The 22,745-nt window shown below is 36.3% G+C and overlaps 1 protein-coding gene across 1 annotated transcript in view; it reads right to left on the reverse strand.

Moving 5' to 3' along the window:
- Positions 1-22,745, reverse strand: part of ALG13 (ALG13 UDP-N-acetylglucosaminyltransferase subunit) — a 76,459-nt gene that overhangs the window by 40,026 nt on the left and 13,688 nt on the right. The window contains 11 exon segments of the mRNA XM_060182654.1: positions 1,663-1,825; positions 1,958-2,039; positions 5,901-5,973; positions 7,960-8,006; positions 9,065-9,115; positions 11,235-11,318; positions 11,851-12,000; positions 12,003-12,065; positions 12,067-12,138; positions 12,140-12,173; positions 12,653-12,657. Of these exon segments, the coding sequence (XP_060038637.1) occupies positions 1,663-1,825; positions 1,958-2,039; positions 5,901-5,973; positions 7,960-8,006; positions 9,065-9,115; positions 11,235-11,318; positions 11,851-12,000; positions 12,003-12,065; positions 12,067-12,138; positions 12,140-12,173; positions 12,653-12,657 (824 nt within the window).

Raw genomic sequence — 22,745 nt, forward strand, 5'->3', positions numbered from 1 at the left:
TCTTGCTGAAAGCCAGCAAAAACTAGAGTTCTCAGGGCTACAACTTTAAGGAAATGAATATTTCTAAGAATCACATGGGCGGAGAAGTATAGTATATCCTTTTAATATAGTTCAGACCTGGCCAATACTATTCTTCACTGTAACTTTCTGCGATTCAACTAAACTAGCTACATCATATTCCTAATTCGCATAAATTGTGAGAAGTACATACTTAGCTACCAAGTTTGTGGTTCTACTGTTATGTAGCAACAGATACAATCAGAGAAGAATTGAGCAACCGTTATCCTGACATATGGATGTCAACCTTATCCCTCACATTTTGTAATAAATTTAAAAATACAATTTGACAAAAATTTTCAAGCATTAAACATCCAATGAATATTACTGAAAGACAGAAAAACTAGCTAACATCTTTCTGGTGCCAGATCGACCTGGTTTTCCAGATAGGTAGGATTCAGGAGAAAATCTAACACCTACATTACATAAAGCACAAAGCTTTCAGCTTAATCTGTTCCGCAATAACTGCTTCCTCAGTGTCACACAATTCATAACCCTATTAAATACCAAAGGCAGACATTCAAAAGTTTTTAAACTTGCCTGATTCTAAGAGATTCTTTTCCATTTGCTGGATATTTGTCAAGTAACCAAATAAAACCTCAGTTAAGAATAAGTTCCTGGCCTAAGGATCCGGGTTCCAGCCCCCGGCTCCCCACCTTCAGGGGAGTTGCTTCACAGGCGGTGAAGCAGGTCTGCAGGTGTCTATCTTTCTCTCCCCTTCTCTGTCTTTCCCTCCTCTCTCCATTTCTCTCTGTCCTATCCAATAACAACCACATCAATAACAACAACAATAATAACCACAACAACAATATTAAAAAAAAAAAGACAACAAGGGCAACAAAAGGGAAAATAAATAAATAAAAAATTAAAAAAAAAAAAGAAAAAAAAAAGAATAAGTTCCTGAAGTGTGGTCTACAGACAAGTAAACCAGAATACTTGAATATATTTGCTAAAAAAAGAATACTCTTGTTGGACCCATTCTCACCTGGTATTTTGTAAGGGTAGTCCCAAGAATCTGGGTTGCTAGGCAAGCATCCTGAATGACTTGTATATAACCAGAGAACATCTGAATCAAGATAGTTCTAAAATCTATTCCAATAGTTTAAAAAAAAAAATCTTAGGGAGTCAGGCGGTAGCGCAGCAGGTTAAGCGCACGTGGCGTGAAACACAAGGACCGGTGTTAAGGATCCCGGTTCGAGCTCCCAGCTCCCCATCTGCAGGGGAGTTGCTTCATAGGAGGTGAAGCAAGTCTGCAGTTGTCTGTCTTTCTCTCCTCCTCTCTATCTCCCCTCCTCTCTCCATTTCTCTCTGTCCTATCCAACGACAGCAACAATAACAACAATAAGAAACAAAAAGGGCAACAAAAGGGAAAATAAATAAACTTAAAAAAAAAACTTACTAGATCTGAACCTCCAAAGCCTGAGTATTTCACAATACAACCTCTCTTTGAGATAAAAAACATGTCTTCCCTCAGTAAAAGTCTCTCTCTCTGGATATGTGGGCACAGTACATGAGTGAAAAGCTCAGCTCCTTTACACTTTAAGATAATACATAGAAATATGAAACAATGATCCTGTCATTGATATTACTTTTCCCTTCTTTTACCTATCCTGAGATGAACTCTTGTAGTCAATATGTGCATCTTCACTGCCAGTCACAGCAATATTTCTGTTCTTCCTGGAACCACTTCGAAACAGTTCAATTGCAGTCCTCAACTCTTCTTCATCCACAACAAATACATCTTTATAGAGAATTTCATACAATACAGCTGAAAATAAAAGGTAAAAAAATCCACCATATCAAAGTAAGATTTTTTAAATAGCTATAAGCAAGTACATAGATTTATTAGGTAGTAAATAATTTGAAACCACACCCCAACATTTATAAAGCCTTACTATACCTTGACAAATAGCTGCACTTGACTGAAATTGTTTTGAATACACTGAATCATAATGGCCATTACTTGAATAACAGAGAAGAATCTAAAAAAAAATATATTAAGTAAATGTTACAACCTTGATAGTAAGCTGCTAAAAAGAAATTAGAAAACTAAATGAATTTTTAACTGAGTTTTAGATCCTACATAAGTGATATGCAATATTTGTCATTTGATTTAATATTAATGTAAAGCTGTGGAAAGTGATTTGTAAAATTTAAATACAGATAAATAAAAGCCAAAAAGATTTTTCATAAAGAATTTTTCTCTTAAATGTGAAAATTGAAACTATTAAGGCTACAATAGTCATATTGATGTTAATAAACTAAACAAGTACTGATATACAAATTTACAAATAAGAACTTTGATAAATTTAATGGGTGACTACAATAGGAAGTCTAATAAAAGTTGCAAAAAACTACAGTCTACCTCCTAAAAAATACTAGAAAAATATGGTGAGTTATCCAAGTACCCCAGATTCAGACCATGAGAGCTCATTGCTTTTGTTCCGTTTATTCAAAATGCTATCTGTTGTACTGAACAGTAACATCAATATACTATTTAGGAGCAATACTGCTAAAGGTACTTAGTTAATTAAGGCAATAAAAGGAGTACAGAATAATAAATTATTCTAATATGGTCTTATATATAACTACACAATAAAAAGGGCAACAAAAGGGAATATATAAATATTAAAAAAAGAAACTAAGATCGATCGACGAATGGATACTACAGTGAACACATTGTGACGTTGGTAGACATATAGATTCTCAATGTAAAATTTGTTAGCTCTTTTGTATGTTTGAAAATCATTATAAACCATGGGGGGAGATTTAATTGACTACTTTGCTCAAATAAAAGTCACATGCTTAGTATGTTTATGACACTCCTCCTTATGTTAGTTTAGCTCATCTCCATGGAACTATCTTCCACCCTAGGATTTATAGTCTTATGACTCTCTCTCTCTCTCTGAATAGATTTTCCTTCATATTTATTGCACTAATTTTTTGCTGTACTACTGTTTAACATACACACAATTTCAATATTTATGGGCAGCTATTTTATTAAATTTTTTTAAATATTTATTTTATTTATTTATTCCCTTTTGTTGCCCTTGTTGTTTTATTGTTGTAGTTATTATTGTTGTTGTCGTTGTTGGATAGGACAGAGAGAAATGGAGAGAGGAGGGGAAGACAGAGAGGAGGAGAGAATGATAGACACCTGCAGACCTGCTTCACCGCCTGTGAAGCGACTCCCCTGCAGGTGGGGAGCCGGGGTTCGAACCGGGATCCTTATGCCAGTCCTTGTGCTTTGCGCCACCTGCGCTTAACCCGCTGCGCTACAGCCCGACTCCTGACAGCTATTTTTTAGAGTGGCAAAAGAAGAGAATTTAGAGACACTGTAATATCAGAGCATTCACAGTGCTATAGCACCTATCAGTAGTGTTAGGACTCAAATTGAGACTGTATACATGGCAAGGCACATCCATTACAGAGTGAATTTCAACTCTGGATAGCTCTGGAAACTTCATTTGACATTTCACTTAAAAGTTTTATTTTTAAAGTCACTTCTCCAACTCAGGTCTCCTCTCTAGTTTAATAAAGTAGTATCTTAACAGTTATCCCACTGCCTAGTATCATTTTACCATCATTAAAATGTCTACTGAATTTTATTCCATGGTATGAAATAAAACTTACAGTACTCAGATACTCTGTAGACTATATTCACTAATCAAATAATCAGAATCAAAGGTTTTCTTAATTTTTGAGAATAAAAATTATATGCTAAGAACCAATTTGCAGATTAATCTAATAGAGTTCTCAACCAACAAAACTTCCTATTATTTTACCAGAACCTAAGTGCTAACACATTTACTTAACCTTGCTTTCAAAAAGTTTTCAAACGAGCAGTAAAAATAAGAACAAATACAATGTAATAAATACCATAATTACTTGAATATTACTAGAGGATCAGAAGCATCCAATAGCACAGCTATATATAAGATACTGGGTACTGTACAGCAAACCATAACAAAAGGACTTTTAAAAGTTAACCCAATTACCAAATAATATGATGATAACATTAACTATCGATTGTCTTTTTGAACCCTAAGACAGCAGGAACCTCACATCTCCACTATAGAGCCCCTACTTCCCCCAGTCCTGGAACCCTTGGACAGGGCCCACTTTCCCGTATGCCTCTCCCAATCTATATCAAATAATATTGCATCCGCCGATCACAACCTAACCAACGCAACGAATGCCACCTCAACATGCTTCACCTCAGACTGTGTTCAGAGACTTCACGTGCGGAATGACCACCCTTCAGCTTCATTACTCGGGTGAGACCTTTCCTTTTATAGTACACTCTAATTTCATCTCAGGTGGTTCACTTTCTAACAAAGTCCCAAAACCTAGATATACATCAGTTTCTGTGAGAGAGAGCATATGTTCACACGTATCCATAAACTACTGCGAAATATATACCTGAAAGCAGAAGTACACTAGAGTTTGCAGTGAGTAACCCCCTAACACTTCCTCTCCACTGTTCCACTATTCCAAGCTTTGGGTCCATAATTGCTCAACAATTTGTTTGGCTTTGTATGTTAACTCTCTTTTCAGTCACCAGGTTCTAGATGTCATCAGGATGCTGGCCAGGCAGGCTTCCCTGGACTGAAGACCCCACCAATGTGTCCTGGAGCTCTGCTTCCCCAGAGACACACCCTACTAGGGAAAGAGAGAGGCAGACTGGGAGTATGGACTGAACAGTTAACGCCCACGTTCAGCGGGGAAGCAATTACAGAAGCCAGACCTTCTACCTTCTGCAGCCCTCAATGTCCCTGGATCCAAGCTCCCAGAGGGATAGAGAATGGGAAAGCTATCAGGGGAGGGGGTGGGATATGGAGATTGGGTGGTGGGAATTGTGTGGAGTTGTACCCCTCCTACCCTATGGTTTTGTTAATTAATCCTTTCTTAAATAAAAATTTTTAAAATAATAAAAAAAAGAAAATTACTAGAGGAACCACAAGTAGGAAATAAATCCAAAGTAGTCTAGAAATAACTTCAGGGTAATTGACATTTGATAATCAAAAGGAGAGAAATATTAAATATGAAAGTTAGACTATCAATATAATAAAATTGAGTTAATAATTAATCTGAAAAGATATTCAGGACCATTTACGAAATTCAGGCGGAGGTAGATAGCATAATGGTCATACAGAGACTCTCATGTCTGAAGCTTCAAAGTCCCTTGTTCAATGCCCCACACCACCATGAACCATGGCTGATAAAGAGAGGGGGCCAGGCAGTGGTTAAGTGCACACACTACAGTGCACAAAGACCCAGGTTCAAACCCCTGGTCCACACCTGCAGGGAGAAAGTTTCATGAGTGGTGAAGCAGGGTTGCAGGTGTCTCCCTTCCTATTTCCCCCACCTGTCTCAATTTTTATCTCTATCCAATAGTGAAAAATAAAAATTTTAAAAAAAGAAATAGAGAAAGGAACAAAAAGGAAGGTGGGAGGAAGGGTAAGAGAAAGGAACTTAATTTCTAACTTCAGAGTTTGCTCATTATCTTCTAAGCAATGAGGCATCAATCAGAGTTTTTGGTGTTTTGTTTCATTTATTTTTTTATTATTACAGAGACATGACAAGATAAGGTCTTTTGAGAAAGGTAGCTAACAGCACTGAGACTGGGAAGGATAGGCTAATGCTAGAGAAGCTTGGATTTTAGATATTGCTTAGGTTTCACTTATGTAAAAAAAATAAAGGTTGCTTTCTTATTGGGTTATTGAAAGTTATAAATTCTTGTTTTTCTATACGCATGTGTCTTGACTTTTCCAACAACTCAGTACTTTTCTGGCACATAAGAAGCATTATTTGTTTCAGCAAACCTTTATTTATCTTCTTACCTTATCTTCATAGCCATTTTCTGTGACACAAGTTGGAGGCTTTCCAGGATATCGATAAAGAATAAAATCTCGACTATATGAATAGAGAAAAAAAAGTTGAATAAAAATAATAATCTAGTACATGCAAGTGTTGTTATACAATCAACTATTTGTGCATTTAAACTTCTTACCTTAGTCATATAAAAGAATCTAAGTGTTTATGGCATTATACAATGTTAGTTCAAGGTAAATTATCAACTGTCCCTAAAGTTCTATGGATTATTTTAACTGTATCTTAGTTGAGCTGAGAAGGAATAAAAACAGATCCAGTTTTATGTATAGTTACATGTTTAGACATATCACTTATTCAAAGCAGAAGTTTGTAAATCTATCCTGGTCATAGACCTCATAAAGCAAGTACTATCTCTCCCCTCCTAATTTCCCTGCCTTATCAAATTAAAAAAAAAAAAAAGGAAAAAATGGCTGCTAGGAGTGGTGGCTTGTTCATGTAGGCACCTAGCACCAGTGAAAACTCTGGTGGCAATAAAAAAATAAAACACTTCAGGTCTTCAGGTCATATTATTTACTTAAATGTGATATTATAGCATGAATATAGACATATATAATACACCAATGAAAAGACTGCTCCAACAAAACTTTTGTGACACAAAATTTAAATAGAATGTTAAGAAACAGTTTTTACTGACTTTTTAAACTATTGAAAAAAAGGTTTTTAAAGTAGTCTTAGTTTTGAGGGGCATCAAAGAAAAGCAAGCCAATTTAAGAGCAGTTTCTCTAAAAGGTACAGTTGATTAGCCACCTGCTTATACTCTTGTATTCATTTTTTTAGGATTTATTATTTTTTATTTTTTCTTTCTACCTTTATTTCCTTTTGTTGCCCTTGTTGTTTTATTGTTGTACTTATTATTGATGTAGTTATTGGATAGGACAGAGAGAAATGGAGAGAGGAAGGGAAGACAAGAGAGGGGGAGAGAAAGACAGACACCTGCAGACCAGCTTTACTGCTTCTGAAGTGACTCCCCTGCAGGTGGGGAGCTAGGGGCTTGAACTGGGATCCTTATGCAGGTCCTTGCACTTAGCGCCACCTGCGCTTAAGCCACCTGACTCCCATACTCTTGTATTCTATTTTGTTGAACTCAGTGAGAAAATTATTGTCTGCAAAACATTAACATGAACACATTCCGTGATATGGTTCTGATTCTGATTCATAATATACCAAGGTATATTATGCCACCTCACTATCCTAAGAATTGTAAAGGAGTCTTATATGGGCTAAATTCCTCAAACAAGATTCCCACCAGCCTATAACTTATATTATATATCTATTTTCAAATAGCTTACAGCTGTCAGAAATGACACTTTGGCAGTTTTAAAGTACTTCCAAAGTAATGTTACTCAAATTTCCCCTAAAAGTATTGTTTCCTTAAAGAGGACCCTTTTGAGTTTTCTCAATTTCCCTGTAAACTTTTAAGACCAAGGTAGGCAAAATAACTCATTTTGTTAGTACATTGCGTTGCAATGTGCATGACCCAGGTTCAAGCCCAGTCCTGACTGAACTGAAGGAAGCTTCAGTGCTATGATCTGTTCCATCTTCTCTGCCTTTCAAACCATCTCTATCTAAAAAACAGAAATAAACGAATACCACAATTATATTCCATATCTTTTTATAAACTGTGGCCCTTTAATTCATTAATTTAAATCATTCATTAATTTAAATCATTAATTTAATATTCTGTCCTCAAGAATCAATTTCTACACTCTTCAAAGGAATACTACCCCATTAAAATAAGCAAATAAGGTACAAAGTTCAAATACAACTCTAATACAAATATTTTTATTTCCTACAGGCATATCAAAAGTTTGGTAAGCTCTTTACTCTTCCATTCAAAGTTCCACACATGCTAAACAAAGGTTCTCCATCCAAAAATTATAGCAACTGACTTTGTTTATATCTCCTCACTCTACACTGTAATACACCAAATATCAAATTTCTCCAATTTAAAAGATTCTTTATTAGAAACCTTACACAAACACACACAGTTAAAGAAGATTAACTTACTTGTAAATTAGTGAAAGAGCTCTTATTTCCAGCTGGCCAGCACTTTCCTAAACATAAATAATACAGGAAGTTTTTAAATACTTTCTGTAGCTAAGAAATACTTTGAAAGTTCAGTAATTACTTTAATGGATGCTCAGCACTATTTCAGATGTAGAAATTATAAAACACTACAGAGGGCCAGGCAGTGGCACTTCCAGTCAAACACGCATTACAAGGAATAATAACCTGGTTCAAGTCCCTGGTCCACACCTGCAAAGTGAAAGCTTCACAAGCAGTGAAGCAGTGCTGCAAGTAGCTCTTTATTTCTCCCTATCTCTCCCTTCCCTAGATTTCTGTTTTGATCAAATAATAAATAAATATTAAAAATATTTTAAAAGAACACAATATAACTAGTTTTGAGGACTAGGTATGAGATGGTGAGTTACTTAGAATTTAAGTTTAAAAACAAACCAAAACTACAGATCTCCTTAGTTAGCCATTAACAAAGTTAGAATGTTTTAAATCTGTAACTAAGAGTATCATAAAATTATTTAAAACTAGGGAGTCGGGCGGTAGCGCAGCGGGTTAAGCAAAGCACAAGAACTGGCATAAGGTTCGAGACCCCGGCTCCCCACCTGCGGGAGTTGCTTCACAAGCGGTGACTCAAGTCTGCAGGTGACTATCTTTCTCTCCCCCTGTCTTCCCCTCCTCTCTCCATTTCTCTGTCCTAGCCAACAATGACAACATCAACAAGGACAAAAAAGGGAATATTAAAAATTATTTAAAACTAGAATGTGTACATGAATCTTATAAAATGGTACTTAGTAAAAATTATAAAACAGTAACGACTAGCAACATTCATTGCCACCCTTTCCCCATTAAGGAGAAAAAGAGTTAGCTTTGAACTAAGTGCACTGTGCATTCTTTCACTAGTCTACAAATGGTAAGACTATTAACACACAATTGTCAACATTCAACACAAAACAATATTTCAATAGCCAGCCTCTAAAATCTTCCAAGAACTCTGATTCTACATAAGAAAAGAGTCTGGCTAAAGTGACACAGCTGAATGAATATTTAGATTACTATTTCAAATACTCTGAAAATATACCCCCACTCATCTTACCTTGGGATCTCCTAATCGTTCCAGGTACTTCTCAAAAGATCCCTCCACATACTTGAAAAATAAGACAAACTTGACTTAACCAAATACATAACATTACTGAAATTTGGTTATATTCTGCAATATTAGCTTTGAATAAGTCTTTTCTTCAAACAATTACGGTATTAAATTACTATTTTGTACAGCACCTCAAGGTTTGCTGGACTATGGAAGTATCTTAGGAATTAAACTTGGTGTATGCATATATCAGTGTATTTCATCAAGTAGAATGCCTGAGTTTATTTTGCAATGCTAACTTAAGTAACCTGACAATTTTTGTAAGTTAAGCAAGATCAATAAGTACAAGAATTTTAAATCTGATAGAGGCATTGATTTGCAAAGCCAAACTGAGGAAATTTAAGATTTTCAGGATATAAATAAAAAATTCAAATTCTCCTAGATACAAGAGAACTTTGGGAGTGACATAAATATCCTGTATTTTGACTTCAGTTGCAGTTTATGACTATATTATTGGCAAAACTAAGAGCATGAAACTTAAGGAATTTTAGTATATGTAAAATACACATCAATAAAAATAAAACTAAAAAAAACAAACAAAAAACTAAAAAAAAATGTCAGGGAACATTAGATAAAGTTCCACATGCATTTATCATAAGACTTAGAAACAAAATACTCTGGAGAAGGAGGTTAATGGATAGGATGGAAGGGCTCTGGGGCACTGGTTGGTATGGTACATTGAGGGTGGAAAAGGACCTAGGTTGGGGGGAATGTCTTGCATGCACTTATGGAGACATGAAAGGTTGTATCATGTGTTAACAACTATACTGTAAACATTAACCTCTCAATGCAGTGTTATTTTAAAAAAAATTTATCTCAGTTTTGAGGTAGTTCTGACACACAATAAATTACACATTTAAAAGGCCCAATCAATGTTCTGATAGATGAATGTATGCATGAATTCCTAATTGTGATAGTGAATATATCCAGTACTACTAGACGTTTTCCTGTGTTCCTTTCTAACTACACTAAACCCTAAGCAACCATTAACCTACAGTTGTTTGCATATTCTAGCTTTAAAGGAAATTTTAGTGTGGATTTTTGTTGAGAGGGATGAAGTATCTGCCACTCAACATAATTATTATGAGGTTCATCCAAAGTTTAAAAATTTTACACACATCTTTTTTCCTCTCAAAAAGTGGTGGTTTGTGACCAGCAGCAAGCATCATTTGAGACTTTGATAACAAAACTGATTTCTGGCCACAAGTTCATTTGTATTGTTATCAAGATCACTGGGAGATGTGTGTGCATAAAAATACTTGAGATGCACTGCTTCACACTATGATCTTGCATCTGAAGTAACTTCACAAATAGTCCTTTCCTCAGGTGTGAAGACTGTAATTAACTTCAAAGTAATAAAGCTTGAAAGTCAAGAAGCTTTCACAGTTTTAAAATTCACTAAAATTTGTTCAGAAAATTAAGAATAAACCTCAAACAGGAGGCAATTACCCAATATATACAGTCAGAGGACAGTACCATAAGGGTAAAGAACCATGCACACAAAACTGCACTTCAAATTAGACTAGGATAAAGCCTTATTTTGTTAACAAGAATTCAAATACTTAAATATATTTTTAAAACTTGGACAATGGCAAAGATTCAATTACAACCGTACGTCAAGTGAGAATGCATGTGTAGGACAAAACTGCTCCCCCAAAATTAAGTTTTACCAAATTCAAGTTCACTGGATGAAGATCATTGCACAACATTGAACAATAGAGGTTCCCACTTGTACGTACTTTAAAGCATATTTGAAAACATCAACACTGTCTAGCCTTTCAGAAACTAGGATTAAATGTTCAAAAACAGTGCTATGGACAATTTAAAACATCCATTTGGGGGTCTGGAAAGTTATTTGGTGTGTGTGTGTGTGTGTGTGTGTGTGTGTGTGTGTGTGTGTGTGTGTGTGTGAGAGAGAGAGAGAGAGAGAGAGAGAGAGAGAGAGAGAGAGAGTCAGTCCAGGAGTATGCTAGCTAGGGAAAGAAGTTAACTGAAATTAAGTATCTGGTATTTAAAGAGGAAATTGCACAATAATTGTACATAACACTTAAAAGTCCATCTTCCATCTGCAATATACTCGACCCACAATTCTCTCCTGGACATGTTTACTACTTACAGACTCAAAATTTCGTTGATTTTTCCTCATATAAGAGACACAAGCCTTCCTGATATCCAAATGATGGACCTGGCTGCAGAACAACTAAAAAGAGAAAGACCAGCTCATTGTTAGCAGTTATTTGAGAAATGGAAGCCTCTAAATTATCCCTATGAATTGGATGGTTAGCCCCCTTAGAATATATGTAGGAAGTTGCAATCCTAACCTCAGGAAAAATTGTTTTTATTATTTCAGTGAGATCAGGAGAGAATCCTATCATGCACTCCCACCCTGCTACTTTTTATCAGCACTGCCTACATTCCTTAGGCACAGAATTTTAGAGGAAGCAGGGACTGCATATAACGAATCAAAATATGTATCAATAGTTTCTTAAAGTCCTTAGCTCTCACATTCCATAAGTGGGATTAGGAGACAGAAGATATGATAGTAAAACATAGCAATTTATATAAAGTAATCAGCAAAGATGCACACCAAGCTAGTAAGTAGCAGAAAAGATATTTTTGTTAAAGGGTTTGGGAGGGTCTAGGTGGGTTACAGGAGTTTTAAATTATGGTACCATGTTACATCTTAAATTCTGAAAATCAGTTTGGGGAAGATTAATTTGTTTATCTTTTACCTGCTCCGAAATAGCACGAAAGAGGCAAGAGGCATCCTTGGCAGTCAGCTTTCGAAACAGCCCTAAGCTGCCTAAATATTCATCCATTGAGGTCTCATTCAGAGACTTCTGGCCGCAGAACTTTTTCCATCCTTTATGCATTGTGCACAGGTGGTAGAAACGTGAGGGAGAAGAACGCAAGAGTAGCAAAAAGGAAAAAGCAGGGTGCAGGCAGAAATGGGTAGCAGTGACAAGGGCTTGCTTATTCAGGTATCCGGAAAGCAGCTCAAAGTCTAGGCATGAGAAGGCAGCTGGGAGTCAGCGCAGAAGAATCTTGGCAATTCCTAGGAGAAGCAGAAGTAAAAGGCTGGTTTGCTCAGGATAAGTTGAGACCCTGTGAAAAAAAGAGGAAGAGCCAATGCTCCAAGGAAAAGAGGATTTAACGAAAGAAAGAGGAAGGAAAAGGTACTTGCTAGCTATACCTCTTAGGGGAAGGGCAAAATTACCAGTCAGCCCAAGGTTGAAATTATGCACACGCAGTTGAGCTTTGAGACTGAAAGGAAGCTGAGTTCGCAGTTTAACTCAGAGCAGCTGTAGCACGAGGTTGTTATGGGAACACAAAAAGCTCAGGTGTGCAGGATATATCTTGGTCCATCTACATCACTTTAAGAGTTCTGGTCAAATTTTCAACTAGTCTCTACCCCAACACCCTGCTTCTTTCAGAATTCATGGGGATGAAACAGGAGAAAAATATATACAGATATATCTTAGTGTTGCTTTGTATTATTAAATTCATTATAAATATTAATAGGAATGACCTCACTTGATCTACAGGAACAGTGAACGCAAATTACAGTGTCAAAGCAATTATCTGAATATTTCAGGTACCAGATTATGGTAATCTCAGTGAACTTTTCTAGATAATAACCCTCTGCCAGGATCAAAACATAAGCCATTAACTGCACTAGAAAACACTGACATAATGACTACTGTAACAAACTGTTGTGTCTCATTAACAAAAAGGTAAATGCAAAAAGTTTGTCTCAAATATGAAAATTCAAACTGAAGTGACAGGAATTGAATATCTTACACATAAATTTTCTAATTACGTTTTCAGTGTTGTCATATGGGAGAGATGTTAGATATGAGTAGTGCCAATGTTATCATTAGGGTACTGTTCCAGAAAAGGCTTCTTTGGATTCATAGAAAGCAAAAGCAGAACATGGCCGTATTTTATAAGGTTCAAAAGCAGAAGTGTTCATTTGTATCAGTTTACTCCACAGACATTTTTTTTTTTTTACTTAAATGAGAAAGTCCAATTCATTTCTTATATTTGATGAGTGTTCCAAGTAACTTAAAATTAAAAGCTGGTTATGGAAACCTGAAGAATTAAGCTGCCTTTGTAACTGTTTTTCTTGTGTTTGTGGATTGAGTAGTAATCATGATGGTTCCTTATAAGAAAGTCATTTTATAGTTAAAGGAAATAGGTATACATTACTAAAAGAATAAAATCATGACTTTCCTTATTATGTCAGTTTAAAATGACCTTAAAAAGTGCCAGAGAAATAGCTCGCCAGGCAAGGCATTACCTTGCCATGCATGTAGTTCAGCTTTGAACCCTAGCATGACATTACACGTCACCAAAGGAAGTTTCAGTGCTAGTCTGGCTCTCATGCATGTGTGCTTTCTCTTTCTTCTTCTTCCTAGTTCGTTCCTCTCTCCCTCTGTCCCTTTCTATTTGAATGGAAAAGTTAAACTTAGAAAAGTGAAATCAACTTCAACTATGCAAAAATAAATAAAACATCCTTAGTTTATTTTGTAAAGACACCATAATAAGGTAAATGATGCTTTTTTGCAAAAAATGAAAAGAAGAAAAGAAACATTTCAGAAAGAGGGATCAACATCCTTCTCTAAAGCCATATGTTCACTGACAAAAATTAAAGAGTTAGAATGGAAAAGTTAATTGATTTTTGGAAAATTGTGTATTTACATAATTAGGTTTAAACTAAAAAACAAGGCATATAATATCAATTAGGAGAAATCGACATACTTCATTTTGAGGAATGGGGCAGAGGAATGGAAAACTAAGAGAGGGATAAAAAGAACCAGAAAATTAATGGGAAATAAAGAGAAAAATCAGAAGCAGGAAGATACCAAAAGAAAAAGGAAAAGTTACCTACAGAGGAAACACACAGACACACCAATATGATCAACTCATTTTTGGCAAAGGTGCAACAACAGTTTAATAATAAAAAAAAGATATTTTCATCAAATGGAACCGATAACCATATACAAAAGCAAAAAATTAAAAAAACTATTACTGAAGATATAAAGAACTCTTAAACATTCTAATTAAACATGGGCAAGACATTCCACCTAATATATAAAGGGCCAGTACACACATAAAAAGATGCTTAGCAAGTTAATAATTTAGAAAATTCAAATTAAAACCATAATGACATGGCTATATCAATAGAATGTCTCTAATAAGTTATATAGATACCAACAAGGATTAAACAAGAAACTGGAATTCAAAATAATAAATAAAAGCCAGGGTCTGGGTAGTGGCACACTCAGTTTAGTGCATATAAATTAGAATAACGGGAGCTGGGAAGTAGCGCAATGCGTTAAGTACACGTGGCGCAAAGGGCAAAGACCAGCATAAGGATCCTGGTTGGAGCCCCCAGATTCCCACCTGCAGGAGGGTTACTTCACAGGCGTTGAAGCAGTTCTACAGGTATCTATCTCTCTTTCTCTCCCCTCTGTCCTACCCTACTATCTCCGCCCTATCCCCTCCTCTGTCCTATGCAACAACGACAACATCAATAACAACAATAAAAAGGGATAATAAATATTAAAAATTTAAAAAAATTAGAATGACTAAAATAAATTTTAAAAACCCTGACAATTCCAAGTATTGATAAGAATGTGGAGCAACTGCAGCGCTTACATTTTGCTAAAATAAAATAGTGCCAACATAAAACAGTTGGGAAGATAGTTCAGTTTCCTATAAAGAGTCATCATCACCTGACCTAGCATTCTTATTTCTTGGCATATATCTAAGAGAAATGAAAACATGGACTTTCAAAACCCTGCAGATAAATGTTTTTTAGTAGCTTTCCTCAAAATTATGATCTCCCAAATTTGAATACAAACATTCACCTGGTGAAGTGAAAAACTGATACATCCACAGAAAATATTCAGGAACAAAAAATAGCAAAGTATGGATACAAAGGCATGTATGAATCCCAAGTGCACAGTGCCAAGTAAAGTAAGACATTCAGAAGACTACTTAAGATTGTATTTACATGACAGAATGAAAAGGGCAAAACTGTAAGGAAGCAAAAAAAAAATCAATTCCATCCAGTTAGTTAAGGGCTAAATACAGTTGGCACACCTGGTTGAGTGCACACATTACAATGCACAATGACCCAAGGTCAAGCCCCTGGTCCCCACCTGCAGGGGGAAAGCTTTGTGAGTGGTGAAGCAGTGCTGCAGGTCTCTCTCTCTACCTCTCCCTTCCCTCTTAATTTTTGGCTATCTCTACCCAACAAATAAATAAATACAGCTTAAAAAAATAAAAAGGGGGAGTCGGGCGGTAGCACAGCAGGTAAAGCACACATGGCACAAAGCACAAGGACCAGCATAAGGATCCCGGTTCGAGCCCCCGGCTCCCCACCTGCAGGGGAGTCGCTTCACAAGTGGTGGAGCAAGTCTGCAGGTGTCTTCACCCCCCTCTGTCTTCCCCTCCTCTCTCCATTTCTCTGTCCTATCTAACAACAAGGACATCAAAAACAACAATAACAATAATAACTACAACGGTAAAACAAGGGCAACAAAAGGGAAAATAAATAAATATTAAAAAAGGGCTGAGTACAGAGATGGCATAAAAGAATATATATGCATATATATATATACATATATAACACACATATATATATATACATGCAATTAAAGTGTTCTTTCTCTTTAATTATGGTAGTGGTTACAAGATATACATTTATCAAAATTTATAAAAAATGTATGAGAAAGTTGTACAATTTGCTATATTTAAATATACTAATGAATAGAACAAAAAGGAATAGGGATTCTATTTTAGAAGCTCTGAGAACTGGAAAGACTGAAGAGGAAAAAACAGTTTATCTATGAACAATTACACCAATACGAGGGTAAGAAGGAACTCAAGTGGTAGGGAAGAAATGATGTTGGTGATCACAATAATTCCAGCACTACAGAATGAGCATCACTATTTATTGTAGCTTGAAAATGTCCATAATGTAGCTAGAACAAGGAAACCAAAACAGACAGCAATGCATAGAACAATAGCACTTCTAAAGTCGGAAAATAAAGAAATGATTGTAAAGCTTTCAGAGAAAATAAAATAGGTCATATGCAAAAGATCATATATGAATAGTAATGAACTCAACAAAACTAGAAGGCAGAAAACAAGTAAGTTCATTATTTGAGGAGAAACTAAATTACATGCTATCAATCAGATGGGGAAGTAGAAGTTCTCACACACAAAAAAGAGTATTTTATTTTAATTTAATGACCTTTCTCTAAAAGCCAAACAACAAAATGGGGGGGGGGGGCATAGGTGACGGGGCACACAAAGAATTATATAAACATAAAATTCAACAAGAGAAAAAAAAGTAAATGTATTTTCCAGGATAAAGATGAAAGAGAAATCTCAGGAAAACAAGCACTCAGCAGAACTAAGCGTAAGGATCCTGGTTCGAGCCCCCAGCTACCCACCTGCAGGGGAGTTGCTTCACAGGGGGTGAAGCAAGTCTGCAGGTGTCTATCTTTCTCTCCCCAACCTCTGTCTTCCCCTCCTCACTCCATTTCTCTCTATCCTATCTAACAACAACAATAACTACAACAGCAATAAAAAAGGGCAACAAAAGGGAAAATAATTTTAAAAAATGAAGGGAGCTTTATCAGAAAGGAAATATAATCCATGAATACTTACTACAAGACTCAGGCATGAAAAATATTGTACTGACCAGGTGATGATGCACTTGGTTGAGCGCACATGTTACAGTACGCAAGGACCCAGGTTCAAGCCCCTGGTCCACCCCCCTCAGGGGCAAAGTTTCACAAGTGGTGAAACAGTGCTGCAGGTGTCTCTGTCTCTTGCCCTCTCTATCTCCCCCTTCCTCTAAATTTCTAGCTATCTCTATTCAATAAATAAATACACTAAAAATTTTTTTTAAGTCAAAAGAAAACTTTAGTCATAATGATGTCAACTTTGATAACACTTCACACAACTAACTAAACTTTTGCTCTCTTACATTTAAATATTGTCTATAAACTTACTACTTTATAATAAAAGGAAACACCTATTTCATATTAGGAACTCCATATATAATACTCAAAAATTAGTCTGAAAACAGCACTTATGAAGCACCTATAGGAAGCAGGTCTCCCCCCGCCAAGTATTGCTCAGCTCTGAACCTGGGTGGTGCTCCGGACTGAACCTGGGACCTCGGAGCCTCAGGTTTGATAGTCTGTTTGCATAACCATTATGCTATCTCTCCCTTTGGAAGCAGGTTCATAAGTGGTGGAAGAGTTGAGCATAGAATTTCTATTTCTTGTTATAAGGCTTATAGAACTAGTTAACATTTTATAATATATGTATTAATAATTAAAATTATCCATTAAGTGAGCAAAAAACAAAATAGCATAATTAACCAGGAAGATAAAAGATAATGAGAATTTTATAAGTATAAAGGTCTCATTCTACAGATGAAGAAATAGGTTTCAAATTCTAAGAGTTTACCAGGTTTTTCATACTCTCCCACTAATAGTACTGGGAGCAAGACAATATATTATCTCCCAGTTCTTATACCATTACTAAAGTGAAATCCCATATAAGAGAAGATATGAACAAAGGCTCAGACCGTACTTCCTAAATTTGTACAGTAGAACTTTAAAAAATATTTATCTGTGAAGGGCCAGGGGGTGGCACATTCAGTTGGCACATGTGTTAGCATGTGCAAGGCCCTGGGTTCAATTCCTTTGTCTCTACCTACAGAGGAAGCTTCATTAGATGATAAAACAGTGCTGCAGGTGTCTCTCTACCTCTCATCTCTCAACTTCTCTCTATCCTATCAAATGTATGAAACAAAAAAAAAAGCATTAACAAATACAAGCACTTCTCAAAAAAAAATGTGTCGAGAACCCAGAGGTGGCAAAATAGATAATGCACATAGATAATGCATATGGTCCCAGGTTTTATCCCTTGCATTGCATACGCCACAGTGATGCTCTGGTTCTTTCTTATTCTCATTAATAAATAATAAACTTAAAAAGTCTTTGGGTTCAACTGTATATAAAAGAAAACTATTTCAAAGCATTTAATGATGTTCAAAACTACCCTAATACTATGAAAAGTGGTACTAAAAGGAAGGGATAGACTGTCCCATGTCCAGGCCTGGGAGGAGTCCTGAAAACATGCATTTCTAACAAGATCTGGGATGAAATTGCTTATTGCAGGGGCTATACTTTGAGAACTTGTACTCTAAAACAATGTATTGAATTAGTACACCTAAAAAAAGAGAGCTTCAAAGCCAAAATATCAAAAATACACTGCAAACTATAGTCCTATCTTCAAGGCTCACAAAAAGCCTATTAGTACTAAACAGCTAAGAAATGGGAAATGCCAGGTCAAAGTTAAACAGGTGATGTTCAGGACAGAGCCAAGATGGCTGAATGAAGGGTCTAAAAATCAACAGATCCTGATTTTCTCAGTGAGAAAGGAGATTACAGAGAACAGGAAGTTTCAGAGAAGGGGCTATAAAGAATTCATATAGGAAACCTGTAACATGTGAACAAAAACACAGCTAAGAACACTGAAAAGAACAATGAGAGCTGTGAGTTTTTGTTTGTTTGTTTGTTTGTTTTTTGCTTCTTTTCCACATTCAAGCCTTAAAGCCAAGGACTCAAGTCTTCAGAGACTGCATTCCAGACATAAGCTGTACTCACAAAGGATAACCTACTTGATCACGATCCAGAAGTAAACTGTAAAGCAAATTTTTGCAGAAATCAGTTTACTGTGACTGCTAGAATCAGAAAAGGTGACCACTGCTGTCCTACAATCAGCAATAACCCAGGATAGAAACATAGGGGTACCTGACACCCTTTGTCCTAGTACTGTGCCTATACTGAGTCTTCAGAGAAAATAAGACCAATAGTACCTGCAGAAAACATAGAATAGCTCCAGTAGTAGTGGAAAATGAGTAGGTTACAACCCTGATCACACATACTCTAAAAGAACAGCCTACCTTCAGGCCAGTTTTACTGCTCAATCAAAGCACCTTGCACATGGTGTGGGGTCCTCCTTGATTTGTCTTGACCTGCAGAGCAGACCTGAGGGGTTGTTGATCCACCCATTGAAACAACCAGGCAGTCTCAGCCACTCACTGCCGCAGACTTGCAAAGACAGATACTTGGGAACTTGGAGAAGCTTCAGCAAATCAAAAGTATCCTCAATTGGTAATAAGACAATTAATATGTTGCTTGCCTCCCCCAAGGACTCTATACACCAGCAACACTACCACAGAGTATGTACATATATTCCTATTTGCTTCTTTCCCCCTTTGTTGCTTTGTGTATTATCTCATTTATCTCCTTTTGAGTATGTGCATGCTGTTAGTATGTTTATTCCTTTTCTGAATGTGTTCCTTGTACTTTCACAGTTGTTTGTGTGTGTATTGTTTGTTTTTACAGCTGTGCGGTTTGTCTAATTCTCTCTAAAATTTGAACAGAGACACAACTGCTTTGAGCAGCAACCCCTACCCTAGCTCTCATCTACCAGGGGCACGAGTGTTACCCCCCAGAGCAACAGCACCACTCTCTCTCACATCACAGGATAGCTGACTTCATGGGTCCTGAAACAAACAGCCCAGAGGTCAACTTGCTCCATACCTGAATAGCAACATCGGAAAGCAGAACTAGAGGCTAAAAGCAGAATAACTAAAACATGATAAAACAGGGGGCACAAAGAAATTAGTAAATCACCTAGAAAACAGATAAAAAGTTCATGAAATCAGCACCAGAAACAAGAATCCAATATTAGGAATCCCAGAACAAGAGGCAGACAGGAGAATACATACTAATCGGCAGAACAGTAGAGAACTTTCAGAGAATCCCAAACAAAATCAATTAAGACCTATGCAAATCAAGGCACATACAAATTTACTGGTAAAGACAAAACACAAAGGATCCTGAAAACAGCAAGGGAAAAAACTAAGGGTCACACACTGAGAAAAGCCCATCAGATGATCTGCAAATAGTTTCTCAGTAGAAACTATAAAATAGGCAAGAAGAAAATTGCAAGACATCCAGAGCTCTAAATGAGAAAGGATTTTAACCTGGAATTTTTTTTTTTTTTGCTTCCAGGGTTATTGCTGGGGCTCAGTGCCTGCACTATGAATACACTGCTTCTGGAGGCCATTTTTCCCATTTTGTTGCCCTTGTTGTTGTCATTATTATTGTTGTCATTGCTGATGAACAGGAGAGAAATTGAAAAAGACACCTGCAAACCTGCTTCACTGCTTGTGAAGCGACCCACCTGAAGGTGGGGAACCGGGGGCTCACACCAGGATCCTTGAGCTGGTCCTTGCACTTAGTTCCATGTGCACTTAACGCACTGCGCTGGACCTCCCGAACCCCCAACCTGGAATTCTCTATATTGTCAGACTCTCATTCAGAATGTATGAAGGCAAATACCTTTCCAAACAAGGAACAGCTGAAACAAATTTATCATTACCAAGTCTGCAATATAAGAAATTCTAAAAGGACTCTCAAATTAAAAAAAAAAAAAAAAAAAGGCCAACTAAGATTTATATAAAATGCTTTTGAAATATATTGGCCTGGTACTGAAACCAAATTAGACACCTATACCAGTAGAATAGAATTAAGAGCCCAGAAATCAGCCCACACACCTATGAACATCTAATTTTGACAGAGAACCCAGAACATCAAATGGAAAAAGGAGAACCTATTCAACAAATGGTACTGGGAAAATTTGGTTGCATATACAGAAGAATGAAACTAAATTATCACATCTACATTAACTCCAAATGGATCTAAGATTTAGAAGTTGGACTAGAAATCATAAAAGACTTAGAGGAAAACACAGAACTCTCTTCCTTGTAAGGAATTTTTGCAACATTTTAACCAGTTCAAATCCAAGGGCATGGGATTACATCACACTGAAGTTTCTGCAAGACAAAGAGAATCACCAGCATCACATTAAAAGACTCTCCCCTAAGGAGTAGGATAAAAATCTTTACATGACTTACATCAGAGGACTGATAACCAAATTATAGAAATAAGTTACCTCATTTGTAAAAAGACAAATAACCCCCCAAAATGGAGGGAAGATACGGGCAGAATATTTTCCAAAGAAATCCAAAGTGCCAACAGATATGAAAAATGCTCAAAGTCACTGATGATCAGGGAAATGGAAATAAAAATAAGATGCCACTTTATACCTGTGAGAATGCCATATATCGGAAGACAGAAACACAAATTGTGAGAGTGGCTATAAGAGGAAGGGACTCTCCTACACTGCTGGTAGGAATGTAAATTGGCCCATCCCTTGTGAATAACTGTCTGGATTTTCATCAGAACTCTAGAAATGGACCTACCTTATGACTCAGCAATCTCTCTCCAAAAGATTTACCTTGAGAATACAAAAACACCTATCCAAAAAGACATCTATGCACATCAATGTGCATAGCAGCAGTCTCTTAATACCCCAAACTTGGAAGCAATACATATACACAGTGGAGTGATGTGCAGCTGGTAAAGATGAGCTCTCTTTTGCAATATCACGGTGAGACCTTGAAGGTATCATATTGAATGAGACAAGCCATAAAAAGAAAGACAAATACAGAATAATCTTTCACTCCTCGGTAAAATTTAAAAATAAAGAACAGTAAGGGAAAACATAAGGTGAAACTTGGACTGAGTGTAGCATATTGCATCAAAGCAAAGAACTCTATGGAAAGAGGAAAAGGAACAGGATAAAAGGACACTGAGGCACTGGGGAATCTCACAAATGAGGGGAGATCAGAGGCTGTGCTTATGAGTTAAAAACTATACTGTAAAGAATTTAGCCAATTAAAAAAAACAAGCAACTTTCATTCAACATAAAATATTTTAATGAATTTTAATTATTGATGCTAACACCATATTTCTATCACAAGAGCACATTAAAAAAAGATTACAAAATCAAATAAAGCAATTTTATTTAGAAAAATACACTAAGTATTCATTCTAAATTGTTTCAAAGTTTGCTCTAGAATTTCTGTGATCTATACTGAAAGTTGTTAGAATAACTACATAAGATACTGTATGTCATGTTTTTACTAAGTAAAAAATGCTTAAATATTAACTGTTGCTAGCTGCTACCTGACAATGTAGTTCACTATTCAAAACAATTTTACCTAAACTGAACTCTAACTGAAAAAAACCAAGGCAAAGTTCAAACATGGCTACTAGTCAAGCAATTTCCCCAACTCATCCAAATATAGGAATGAAATAACTTGTCTTATAGATGTTTTAGGAACTGTGTTCTAGGCATATAAAGTAACAAGTTGAAAACTACCTGGCACTGAAACGAAATTAGACACATGGTCCTAGTGGAAGAGAAATGAGAGCCCATAAATAAGCCTCTCTACCTATGGATATCTAATTTTTAATCATATTTTATTTATTATTGGATTAAGATTAAGAGAAACTGAGGCAGGGTAGGGAAAGAGACAGAGAGACACCTGCAAGTATGCTTCACTATTTGTGAAGCTTTCCCCCTGCAGCTGGCTTGAACCTGAATCCTTGCTCACTATAATGTGTGTGCTTAACCAGGTGTGCCACTGCCTGGTCCCTGGATATCCAATTGGATTGAA

The sequence above is a fragment of the Erinaceus europaeus genome, chromosome X (genome assembly GCF_950295315.1).
Source record: "Erinaceus europaeus chromosome X, mEriEur2.1, whole genome shotgun sequence".
NCBI classification, from domain to species: domain Eukaryota; kingdom Metazoa; phylum Chordata; class Mammalia; order Eulipotyphla; family Erinaceidae; genus Erinaceus; species Erinaceus europaeus.